This window comes from Helianthus annuus, chromosome 3, assembly GCF_002127325.2.
Source record: "Helianthus annuus cultivar XRQ/B chromosome 3, HanXRQr2.0-SUNRISE, whole genome shotgun sequence".
NCBI classification, from domain to species: domain Eukaryota; kingdom Viridiplantae; phylum Streptophyta; class Magnoliopsida; order Asterales; family Asteraceae; genus Helianthus; species Helianthus annuus.
Window position 1 is genome coordinate 79,280,491 of NC_035435.2, and position 13,533 is coordinate 79,294,023.

Consider the following 13,533-nt stretch of genomic DNA (forward strand, 5'->3'; position numbering starts at 1 on the left):
TTTCCAGAACGTCGGGGAGGAAAATGGCGCATTTTTGAAAAATGGACTGAAATGGCCAAAGTGACCAAACCACAGGGACGAAAATGGCAGTTAACTCTTTTTTAAATATATATTAAAAAAAATTGTTGATGTGGCTATGCCACCCGCCCAGCCACGCCCAACCCATGCCCCTTGAAAACTTGGCTTTGGGTTGGGAATATTCAAGATCCACGTGTCACCAAATGCCCAACCCAAGCCCCAAGCCCCAACTCAAGTCCCACCATACCCCATGGTCTTATGTCATGCCCATTTGCCCTTTTATTGAAGATACAGATAGATGATATATTCTATCATTGAAAATTTTATAAAAATATTGCTTCTCAAATAGAAGGTTGTTTTTTGCCACATGGCAATAGTGAAAGGGTCTTTTGTGCTTTAGATTACACCAAGCTCTCTATATATACACAACACATGCTTCTTCTCTGCTTCTAACTCTTTCAAGAACAAACACCACTAGACTCGGTCTATCATCTTTAAACATACATATATTGCAATATTTATTTATTATTCAATCAATCAGGCAAGCAAGGAAAATGGAGAAAGTTTAATACTCATTCCGTTTTCTTGTTTGCACTATTTTTTTTTTTTTTAATATTTTAGGGTTTGTTAAAATGGTTAATGTTGCAAAGATCTGCAATGTCATTCATGACTTGAAGCCTGTGTTGCTGATGGTGTCGGTTCAGATGGCGTTTGCTGGAGTCAATGTGTTTTATAAACTGGCGGCTAACGACGGCATGGTTCTCTCTATACTTGTTGCATATCGGTTTATTTTCTGCACTGCCTTCATTGTTCCACTGGCGATTTTCGTTGAAAGGTCTGATTATTTCTCATATTTATGGTTACAGATATAATTTAATAGATGTATTCATAAATAATATTTAATGTTGTTCGTGTTCCAATACCAATGAAATTAATCACTTTAACAAAAAGATAATAATTAAAAGATATACATCTGAAATTATACTGTTTATGGTTATATGTCTGAATTTCTACTGTTTTTGTGCAAAATAATGTTATATTATAGTGTAATGTAAAATATCAAGATATATGTATATATAAAAAGTAAGAAATTGATAAAAAGATGAACATATGTCGTTGGAAAGTTTCATGATTCTTGTTGTGGATTAAAAGTTTTTAATTTTTAAATTGCGTGATTGAAATGAGTTATAAAAGTTTCTTTATTCTTCACTTTCGTGTATCCCTTATATTATAAAGTATACAAGAACCATAAAAGGTAATTTGTTTGTTAGGTGATTTAATTAGAACTTTCGTGATTTATACACAATTATAAATATTAGTTACTAATTAATATAAATTATGCTATATAATTTATGTAACAACTAGTCAACTATAAATATTAATTACTAATTAATATAAATTATGCTATATAATTTATATAACAACTATAAATATTAATTACTAATTAATATAAATTATGCTATATAATTTATGTACTGTTGATGGCCTACATGATATCCTAAAGTATACCAAATGAACCATAAAAGGTAATTTGTTTGTTAGGTGATTTAATTAGAACTTTCGTGATTTATACACAACTATAAATATTAGTTACTAATTAATATAAATTATGCTATATAATTTATGTAACGACTAGTCAACTATAAATATTATTAATTACTAATTAATATAAATTATGCTATATAATTTATGTACCGTAGATGGCCTACATGATATCCTAAATAATATCCCAATTAAATGAATAAAAAAAAATTTAAAGATTAGTTAATTAATTATTACATATCTATTCATACGTGTGTATGTATTAAGGGAAGTTCTAAATTTGGTATTGGTCTTTTCACAGGAAGAAAAGGCCTAAGTTGACATGGAAGATACTTTTGCAAGCTTTTTGTTGTGGCTTATTTGGGTATGTTTTATTTTATACCATGTGTTTTATTTACCAAATCTGAATACTTTTAACTTCTTCTTTTTTTTTTTTTTTTTTTTTTTTCATTTTAGGTATCAAAATGTATTTAAAGAATAAAAAAATGATTAACAGTAAATTGTAAATCATGAAAATATGAACACGAATATTGTACGTACTAATACGTGACAAAGAGAAATACGTATAAATGTATTTTTGGCAAATAAAAAGTAGTGTGGCCCTAAAACCGCGTTAAAAATGGAGACGGTTATGTGTGATGTTAAATGTTACGTGTTATCTTTAAAAAAAAACTTTGTTATCACTTTAACGTTATCACTTTAACATTTTAATCCGGATAATCTTACTATTAGCTGGAGTTTATATGGTGTTTCATTCACTTTAAAACCGTTTATATTGGCAAACATGTTAATTTTATTGTAATTAATCTTTATAATAATATTGCAGAGGTTCGTTGGCGCAAAATTTTTATATAAAAGCATTATGCATGACGTCAGCAACATTTGCCGCTGCTACCACCAATCTCATTCCTGCCTTGACCTTCGTTCTGGCTGTCTGCTTTGGGTAACAAGCTTTCCTTTATATATATATATATATATACTAGTTGATGCCCTGCTCGTGTTGCAGGCGATGGCCGAATAATTCTCAATCAATTAAAAGAAGACTACGATAATTTTGCTAGAAAAAAAAACAAAAACAATGATAAGACTGTAATTTTAGGCTAATGGTAAAACTGTAATTTTTCAGGACTAATGAGCCAGTGTTAGGCAGCTCCTTGACACGAAAAAAATATTAAATCGAGTAAACCAACTAAAACAAAAAACCTTTATGGTTTTGCTAAAAAAACTAAATCGATGGGAAAAACGTAATTTTTAACTGAGGGCGAAATAATAATTTAATTCAGGGATAAATTTAAATGGACCAATGGGGGAGTGCCAGGAAGATGCCGGCATGACTATAATTTTAAACTGGGGGCAAAATTGTAATTTCACCAGGAAAACAAACAAAAACGATTGGCAAAATGTAAATTTAAGTTGAGGGCAAAATCGTAACTTGGCTGTGAGAAAAAAAAACCTAATGGCAAAACTATAAATTTATACGGGGCAAAATCGTAATTTTGAACCGATGGCAAAATTGAAATTTTTAGCTGGGAGCAAAAGCATAAATTTATTTTTAAGTGGGAGTAAAAACATAATTTTGAACTGACGGCAAAATCGTAATTTTAAGGGAAAAAAACTAATGGCAAAACGGTAAATTGAAACGGGGCAAAATCATAATTTTGAACCGGGGGGCAAAATTGAAATATTTAGGTAGGAGCAAAAGCGTAAATTTATTTTTAAGTGGAGGCAAAAACATAATTTTGAGCTGATGACAAAATCGTAATTTTAAAGCGAGATAAAATCTTAAATTTGTTGGGCTAATAGAAGAGTGTCAGGCAGTTGCCTGGTACTATTCCCCCTTGCCACCCATTTAGCCCAATAAAAGGCAGGGACTATTCCCGCCGACATTAATGTTTGTAGTTGTTGAAAATAGGTTTAGGTACATTTGTGAGTAACACTCTTAATTGTGAACATTAATGAAATAATCCTAACCTTTGATTATCAATACACAAGTGTAAATCAATGGTTAAGATTTAATGATGAAAATACACTTGTATTTTACGATTTGATGATATAAATCAATGCCATAATTTGTTCACTCAGTTCACAAATACACTAGTATTGACTATAGAATCCCATCCTATATATATAGGGTAGAGTTCCTTTGAGAACCACTCTTAATACGAGAACCACGAGATCCATTGTGAACACAACAAAATAAAAACACCCACCCTCACCCTACCACAACCCAAAAATCTAAGCACCCCCACCCCTCGCTAAAAAAAATATACCTCACAAAAAAAAAAAAAAAAACTAACCCCCCACCCCCCCACACACACATACACACACTAAAAACCTAAAAAAACCTAACCCCAACACCCCTAAAAACCTAAAATAACCTAACCCCCCTCCTCTCAACCACCAAAAACCTAACCCCCACCACCCAAAAACCTAATCCCTCCATCCCACCCTACCCAAACTAAATGATAAAACTAAAACATAAAGCTAAACCACACAACTAAATGCTAATTTTTTTATTTTTATTAAAAATCGCTAAATTTCGTCTTAAAAAAATTGAACAACAGTACCAATGCACATGTGCATGCGAATGCACATGTGCATATGCATACGCATGCACATATGAAACGGTATTTTTTGTTCAATTTTTTTTATAGAAAAACACTACATTTCGTCACTAAACAAAAAAGAACAATAGTACCGCTGCACATGTGCATCGGTACTGTTGTTCGGTTTTTTTTTAGTGACGAAATGTAGCGTTTTTTATAAAAAAATTATATTTGTGTGTTTTTAATTATTTTTAGGTATTTGTACTTGTGTTCATATTGGTTCTCGTGGTTCTCGCAATAAAGAGTGGTTTCTAACGGATCCTTATCCTATGTATATATGTGTGTGTAGTGTTAGCATCGTATGAAAAACACTAGACAAGAAATTTGAGAATCATTCTGACCACACATTTTCCCTCAATTAAAATTTATTAAGACGACCGTAATTTTTTTTTAAATCGAAGTGGTGTTTTTTCAACCTTACAGCTGCTGTAAAAAGCTTATGACATCAGCGGGAAAGAATATTTGGTATCGCTTGCTAATTTGCGAAAGTTGTTTTTGATCGTAAGTTTCAGTCGCAAGTGATTTGTTTTCTAGTAGTGTATTAAGAGTATGTTTACTTGGAAGATTCCTTACTTCCCAAAAAAAGGTGACCTAAAATATAACTTGTAATTCAGTTTTGATATGTTTCATTGTTTTCAAGTAATAAGTTTATGTTTCATTAGTTTCAAGTAATAAGTGTGGAGAAACAATATTAAGAAACATGGAAATACTGCCAATTCGACCAGTCTCTTATGTGCTTTGATTTATTCAATTTCTCATAACTAAGATTATCAAGATTATGAAAAACTTTTGCTTATAACATTGTCTACAAATTGTGAAACATCATCATAATCATATAAGTATACAACTCTTATATGCAGGTGTTTCAAACCAATTTTAAGTAATAAAATACCGGAATTAAATTAAATACATTATATACATAGTGCTTTAATTGTAATACAATATATTATGGTTTCTTTTCTTTTAAAGGTGATCAATAAATTTTAAATTGATGAATGTTGTTTCAGGATGGAAAGGTTGGGTTGGAAGACAACCTCTGGTTCAGCAAAGATCATGGGAACTGCGTTAGGGGTTGGTGGGGCCATGTTGTTGACCTTTTACAAGGGAGTTGACATTCACTTGTGGAAAACCAATGTTAACCTTTTAAATGGTCATCATCATTCATCACATGTTCAATATTCAAGCAATAGAGTCATGGGTTCTTTATTGGCCATCGGTAGTTGCATAAGTTATTCTATCTGGTTGATCATTCAGGTAAGTTAAAACTTGAAATTATACAGTTTTTGTATCCATCTTGACAACAAGGATTTTATATATAATAGTTTTTGTGTGTTGTAACTTGACCAGACAAATATGGTTAAAACATACCCTTGCCCGTATTCGGTAACCGCTCTCACATCGACCATGGGTGCGGTTCAAGCAGTCGTGTTTGGGCTATGCACCGAAAGACAATGGGGTGATTGGAAGCTCGGTTGGAATGTTAGACTTCTAACGGTAGCTTATTCAGTATGTACTTAAACACAATTATTGTGCTATACATACTTGAATGTCAGAAGTATACTATATATACAGAATAAGTCAACATTTTCTATACATGATACAGAAAATCATATAATTTAAAAACTAATATATACAAATATTTTGTTAGGGCATGTTGGCTTCTGGACTAATGTTTACATTCGTCACATGGTGTGTGCAAATGAGAGGTCCACTATTCGTATCCGCTTTTAATCCTCTTTTGCTTGTTCTTGTGGCGATAGCTGGTTCATTGGTCTTGAATGAAAGCCTACACTTAGGAAGGTAAATATTGTCATTTAAATCTTGTTTAATTGCACTAGACAATTTTAAAGTTATATTAAAACGGGGTTGGTTTCATTCTTGTTACAGTGTGTTGGGTGCGATATTGATAATATTTGGATTATATGCCGTATTATGGGGCAAAGGCAAAGAGGTAAAGAAGGTGGCTCAGTTGTGTCCGATAAGAGAACCAAGCATTAGAAGGAGTGACAGTGCCATTGAGGGTGAATCAGAACACTCGAGTTTTGAAGTTGATGATAGTGATTCGAAACATTCAAGTGTACGAAGTGCGAATGGCGAACTAAGACGTGTTGAGGTTGTTGTGACATGAACAAACAGAAAATGTTTATATGGTGTTGAAGAGCATATATATGATGCAAGAGTAAAAATTGGTAGCTTAGGGAGGTTGCATTATGATAACGAGAAGTCAAAATTTTAACTTGCATTTATTTAAAAACAAATGTTGTTAAAAGAAGAAAACATAAATAAATGAGGTTTTAATATTGACTTCTGGCTAAGTTTGGGTTTCTAGCTTTGGTGGTTATCCATTGATGCTAGAAAATATTAAATTTTGTTTTTTTTCCTATAGGCTTTAGCTAATATTGAAATAGCTCACTCTTGGTTGTGTTGTGTATTGTGTTTCTTAACTATATCATATTGGCATACAATAGTTATATGCTTTTATAAATGTGATGTTTCAGGTAATATTTTTCTTTGTTATCGTAAAGTTTAAGTGAATCAACTTGTGAAATTTGTATGAGGGTCGGATCTTCCATCAGCCTGACTTGGTATGCATTCTGTCGATATAGAATACTGGTATCTTTCATGATCATATGGCTAATTTTGTAATAGTTTAGATGGGCTTTGTGGACTCTTGGTCCAACAATGAATAGGAAGCCCCTTATTTAGAATCCACATTAGTCAGACTTGTGTTTCCAAGAAGCAGTGAATATTGCTAATTATGTGCAAAACAAGGTACTTATTCATCAGGACATCAAAAGACTGCCTGTGAAGTGATGTTCAAACTCAAACCTATGATTCCATTCTTTAGGGTATTTGGATGCCCATGTTTTATTCTGAATCTTAAGGATTCAATCTCAAAATTTGCAGGCAAAGTTGACTGTGGTTATTTTGTTGGTTACTCTTCAATAGCGAAAGCTTACAGAGTTTTTAACTCAAGAGCAAAAGTGATTGAAGAAACCTTGAATGCAAAGTTCAATGAAATGTCCACACTCAACATACCTGCTGAATTGTTAAATTTAAAAATTCTAAAATTTGAACGCAGGATTGAATCAACAGTTTCCAACAACACTCAAATTGCTGAGGTGGCACTAACAAACTATAGAATAGAAGTTTTCTGCCACCATTTTCTCTAGCATAAAATAATGACAAAAGTACTAAAAGATTTTATTTTGGAATAGTTGTTCTAGCACTTGTTGAAGGGTCATAAGAGTTCTCTCCTTCCAATAGTATTGAAGAACAAACTAATGGTATCTCTAAAGAAGCTGACAACACTTTCACAAAACGTCTTGGTCCAATCCCACCACCACTCCAATACTCAGACTCACCTGAAGTCTGTTCAAAGAATTAATCTGAATCCAGCTCTTCCAATACTATCACTGATATCATCCCATAAGGTGATCCTTTCTTAAGATTTCATCCTCCAGAACATAAAATAGGGGATATGAGCAAAGGGGTTTTGACAAGAAGTCAAACAACAAACATCTATTTGTTTGTTGGATTCCTATCAATGGATGAACCTATGAAATATCAAGATGACTTAAAAGATAACAGCTGGGTTAAGGCAATGCAACGAGAGCTGCTTCAGTTCAAAAGACAAGAAGTTTGGTAATAAGTTCCCTTACCTGAAAAAAATACCCAACTGAAAGTAAATGGGCATTCAAAACAAAACTGATGAAAGGGGAATTGTTGTGAAAAACAAAGCAAGACTAGTAGTACAGGGATTCAGATAAGAAGAAGGCGTTGACTATGATGATACTTTTGCTCCAGTAGCCAGATTAGATGCCATCAGGTTATTCCTTGCATTTGCTATAACACAAAAAATGAAAGTCTACCAAATGGATATCAAGTGTGCTTTATTGTATAGGAAAATGAATGAAGAAGTCTATGTGTGACAGCCTTAAGGATTTGAAGATACTCAGCATCCCAATCATGTCTTCAAGTTGGATAAAGCTTTGTATGGGCTTAAGCAGGCACCAAGAGTATGGTATGAAACTCTATCCTCATTTTTAACTGCAAACAGTTTTAAAAGAAGAAACATTGATAAAACATTTTTTTTAATGGGAAGGAAGTCATTTAACCATTGCTCGGATTTATGTTGATGACATAATCTACGCCTCAACAAATACAAAACTTTGTGAAGCTTTTTAAAATCTGATGATCTCAAAATTTGAAATGAGTGCAATGGGTGAACTACAATGTTTTCTTGGATTGCAAGTTAAACAACTTGAAAGGGGACTTTTATACATCTGAGCAAATATGTTAAAAACGTTTTAATAAATTTTACCTAGAAGGTTGTAAAACATGCACTACACCTATGTGCTTATCAAAATCACTGGATCCTGACCCAACAGGCAAACCAGTAGATCAGACCTTATACACATGCAAGATAGGATCCTTGATGTATCTCACAACATCAAGACTTGATATCATGTATGCCACATGTGTTTGGGCAAGGTATCAAGCCACTCTAAAATATTCACAGTTAACTGCTGTTAAAAGGATATTTATATATCTGAAAGGTTCACCAACCCTAGGAATCTAGTATCTAGCTAATGATAACCTTGAGTTAGTTCGCTTTCCAGATAGTGATTTTGCAGCTTATCTCACAACAAGGAAGCCAAACAAATGAGGATGTTAGTACTTAAGGGATGCATTAAACTCTTGGCAGAGTAAAAAGCAAACTGTTATGTCAAATTCAACTACTGAAGCAGAATACAATGCAACAACCAGTTGTACAGCTCAAATACTCTGGTTGCAAAATCAACAGCTAGATTATGCTATTGCTGCTCTTAGAACTCCTATCAAAGTGGACAACGAAGCTGCACAAAATATTATCAATAATCCTATCCAACATTCAAGAACCAAACATATTAATATTAGACACCATTTTGTAAGAGATTATTATGAAAAAGGTCTGATTTCAATCCATCATGTATCCTCTACAATTGAACTTGCAGACATTTTCACAGAACCATTGGACTCACTAACATTTCAAAGCATAATCTCCAGGCTTAGAATGATAGATTTAGAATGATATAAAATAAAACTAATTATACTCACTTTCCTCTTTTCAAAACTGAAACATCTGGTCATATACCAGTTGTTTTACCAAAAAGAGAGTAAACTTTTGGTCATAAACTAGTAGTTTTCCAAAAGGCTAGTTTATTTACCAACAATTTTCAAAAACATCACTTTTATCACATCAACTTCTACATCTCAACCAAAGGAATGTAGGTAAGAACAAGTATGATCTCTTCTTTTCTATTATCTCTTTAGGCCCACTACTTTTGTCTAACCAAGGAAATTGTAACACCCTCATATTCCACATGCGGAGTATTACCGCGAGGCGTGTAACTGACCAATATGATCAGTGATTAAGTACTCAAAAGTTCAAAACATTGTCTAAGTTAACAGCAGAAGCATAAAGTCTAAATTCCAAACAATTGTTAAAAAAAACATAATTGTTTATTAAGAACCCAACAAACGGTTCTTCGCAACAACGACATTCCTCCCGTGCAAGCTCCTGCGCTGTACCTAACGACCTGAAAAGCATGCAATTGTATGTCAACATAAAGTTGGCGAGTTCATGGTTTTTCAGTGTTGTTTCCATAAACATAGGTTGTTAAATTACTAAATAATAAAACATGTCATGGGAGCTACCCCATCTTTAAGCTACTAAACTATGTGGTACCAAAACTGTGACTGTTTAAGTTGTTTGTGCCCCAAGTCAATGTCTATCATCATTGACCAGTTTCCAAGGCATAAAAGTTCACGCCCGTCCTCCCAAGTACGGTGTGAGGTATGTCAAACCTAATAGCGCTATCATCTAATATCCCGTTCGCCAGGCCCCGGCGATTAATCGGTATAATGTTTGGGGACTTTCAGATAGAGTTCATTTAGTCCGCTAAAGACATGAAGTGTAAATAGTAAGTTAACAGTATTCCAAACTAGGAATACTAGGCAATCCCATACCAGGGAAAGTGAGGTTAACAGGATACCAATCCCAGGAATACTAGGCAAACCCATATCAGGGAATGTGAGGTTCCCAACCACCGGGAATACTTGCCTTTAGTAAAAGTGTGAGCTCACCTTTGTTTAGCTCGGCAGAATAATTTACTTGACTTACATTGGTCAACCACGTCCTATTAGGGTTACCAACAATATTAGGATTTGTGTACAATTAATTCACATATGGTCTACACACATCTAACAAGTAGCAAGCATGTTAAAGATAATAAGTAACACGTAAAGCATGTGGGCCATTCATGGACTTATAATCAGAAGCCCAAGAGTGTACGAGGTGAGTGTGTGGCCCATTATGAGTGTGCGGCCCACTATGAGTGTGCGGCTCACTATAGTGTGCGGTCATGCATAGGTGTGCGATCGTACTTTGTGCATCAAGTGTGCACCGTATAAGAGTGTGTGGATAGGCCAATGATCCTTTGGTGGAGTGGTGGAAAAGACTTGGGCCATGTGAGTGGTCTCAAGTTCGATCCCCACCTCCATCAAAAGGTGAGGCATTGGGGTTATTCCCAACCCAAGGATGGCAAGGACTCCGGTTCAAGCCTGAGGGAACCCGCATTTTCTATTACGACGCATTTACTCCAGCGGGTCGCTCTGTCACAACAGGCGGTCGATTCGTGTGGAGGGTGCAACTCCTGTTAAGTGGCAGGGGGTCGGAAATTTTCTCGGGGAAAGCTATGTCCCATTTCTACCGAGGTGTGGGCCCCGTTAAGACAACATAGTCCTTGGACAGAAATGGGACGGGCCTGCGTCTTGCGGGTGTGTATTAACCGTCTATTGTAAATTACACCGTTAAAAAAATATATATAAGAGTGTGTGGATGGTAAGTGTGCGATCATAAATATAAGGTGTGTGGTGTGCATGAAATGGGTGTACATTATGGAGTCTAAAAGTGTACGGTGTAAAAGTCTGCAGTACGATAATGTGTGGTCCAAGGGTGTGCGACTGGAGAGTGTACGGGGTGTGAGGTGTGTGCCACCCACCAATGTACGGCTGACCAAATCAACCCCACTGTCTTTCCAGTAACCACTCCTCTTTACACGATCAAAACCCTAATTCTCTTGTGTCTTATCCATATCAATCATCATCAACATTTTACATTAATTTATATTAACCCTAATCATGAACTAATTAATACCAACAATCTTCATAGCTAGGGGGCAATTCTGACCCAAATAGCATACAATGGGTCAGTTTGGGTCATTTTTAGATTATATTGGGTGAATTTGGGTGAAGAAGTTTAGACAAGGGGGTCAAAGTGGGTTATTTAAAAAATAAAAAGTTTTATTTACGGGTCATACCGGGTTGAGAAACTAGGACGTGTCAGTTAGGGTTGAAAAAAAAAAAGAAAGCACGGGTGAACAATGGGTCATCTTCTTCAATCTGATTGAATAATCATAACTTCGTCTGCAATTCTTCAATAGTTCCATTCACAGGGAAGAACACCGATTCAGTGAAAATCATCTGCAATTCTTCTTCATCGATTGAAGAACACTGAACATTGATTCAACTCCATCAAGTGATTCACGGCTTATGTTCTATTACGGTAATTACTTATTTGATTTCATCAATTTTCATGCCTTCGGTTTCAATTTCAGCGATTTTAGGGCTTACAACTTTCATATCCATCATTTTTGTGTTGTAATTATAAATCTACACTGTCTGTTCGATGTGGGTTTTGAGAAGTATTATGTTTTTGTTTTGTTTGAAGTTGTTATAATCACTTTAATGGTGTTGAGTGTTTCAATTTCATGATTCCTAAGTGTTAATTTCACCCACAAAACATGCATTTGTGAGAAATGCCAAACATGGGTTGTTCATATGGCTGCCAAACATGGTTTGGAAGGCGTAGCGTTAATCTAATGTCTGTGATTATTATCTTTTGTTTTATGGTTCAGGTTTGATTTTTTTATATTTTTTGCTATGATTTCATATGCTATTATAGTGGTTCTAATGTCGGGTTACTTCACGGACATGGTGCGTATGGTGAATTACTTGACAAAAGGTGGCGTAGGGAGTTAAAAAGCCTTCTGGATCACGGTTGGGATATCGCGTATGCTGCTATTCGGTCAGTGTTACATAATATGAATGGAAAAATGAAATAGAGATGAGAATATTTTTTTTATTTTGTTTCATGTTTTGCTTTTCAGGGGTGGAGGTAGAAGAGGAAAGAGATGGCATGAAGATTGTCGAGGTACTAAAAAATGTAATAAAACAGACTCGTGTTTATGTGATATTATTATATTCGCTTGCCATCAATGGGTTCCAAGCTGGTCAAACCGGGTACCCTGCATCCCCGGTTGACTCAGCTGCTTCACTCGTTAGCTCGGTAGAATCTCCATCTTCGATTACTAATGAAGCTGGTAGTTCTGAAATGGATGAAAACAACGATTACATATGCTTGAGGTTTTTGCTACACGGCGATCTTGACCTCTATGATTTCGATGATCAATTGACCAGCATTTGTTGCCGATCTTTGCATTCTAGTTCCCATTTCTGCATGATCAACCGTAAGTATATCTATCCCTACTTCTGTTACAATGTTGCGAATATATGATTACATAAACAAGGTGTTAAGATTGACTAAACGATGATGAATATCAGATATTGTAGATATCCAGTGTTGAATTTGAGGCAGTATTCGTTTCAAACTTTCAATTGTTCATATGAAATGTTTTAGGTTTAATTACTTAGTCATCTTGTGTGTATAAATAAATGCTGCAGGACTGTAATTTTAGTGTTGTGTTAATGTGATTTGTTAACTTCATTGTGTTTGACTTATGATCAGAATGGCTTTGACTGCTAGTCAATTAGCAACAAGGGCCAACTGTGTGTAAACAAATGTTAATAATTTGGGTTTCAATGCAACATCAAGAAAACATTATTGGAGTTTACTGCTTAAGCGTGATGGATTTCATAAGTTATTACCGAGAACCAACTGGCAACTGCAAATAAGTATGAACAGAACAGCTAATCATTGTTCTGCACCTTGTGATACAGTCACATCGTCTACACCGACCGACAGTTATTAACCAACCCGACCGGACCCGAAACCCATTTTGACCTTGACCCGTTTCAACCCGAACCCGTTTCGACCCGAACCCGTTCTGACCCGAACCTGTTTCGACCCGAACCAAAACAACCCTTTTTTGTAATTGACCCGTTTTGACCCGAACCCGTTTTGACCCATGACCCGACCCGACCCGACCCGAACCAACCCGTTTGCCAGGTCTAATCATAGCAGATCCAGAAACACTATATTATGCGAAATCATCAACACTATATCATTCAACACTGTTTTATC

General features: G+C 35.0%; 2 protein-coding genes across 4 annotated transcripts; both read left to right on the top strand.

Moving 5' to 3' along the window:
- The first annotated feature begins 473 nt into the window (after window positions 1-473).
- Window positions 474-6,569, top strand: LOC110929032 (WAT1-related protein At1g25270). The gene is made up of 7 exons (XM_022172130.2): window positions 474-853; window positions 1,862-1,924; window positions 2,387-2,503; window positions 5,174-5,420; window positions 5,514-5,672; window positions 5,815-5,966; window positions 6,054-6,569. Exons 1-7 carry the CDS (start codon window positions 651-653, stop codon window positions 6,292-6,294), a joined length of 1,182 nt encoding a protein of 393 aa, XP_022027822.1. The 5' UTR covers window positions 474-650; the 3' UTR covers window positions 6,295-6,569.
- Window positions 6,570-11,546: 4,977 nt separating this feature from the next.
- LOC110929033 lies at window positions 11,547-13,245 on the top strand. Of its 3 annotated transcripts, XM_022172133.2 has the most exons (4): window positions 11,547-11,775; window positions 12,175-12,297; window positions 12,380-12,739; window positions 12,834-13,245. In XM_022172133.2, the coding sequence occupies exons 2-4, from the start codon at window positions 12,285-12,287 to the stop codon at window positions 12,854-12,856; spliced, it is 396 nt and encodes a 131-aa protein (XP_022027825.1). In that variant the 5' UTR covers window positions 11,547-11,775; window positions 12,175-12,284; the 3' UTR covers window positions 12,857-13,245. The 3 variants fall into 3 exon arrangements, with proteins under 3 accessions (XP_022027825.1, XP_022027824.1, XP_022027823.1); XM_022172132.2 differs by having other exon boundaries at window positions 12,235-12,297; window positions 12,380-12,880; XM_022172131.2 differs by having other exon boundaries at window positions 11,548-11,775; window positions 12,380-12,880.
- Window positions 13,246-13,533: the final 288 nt, after the last annotated feature.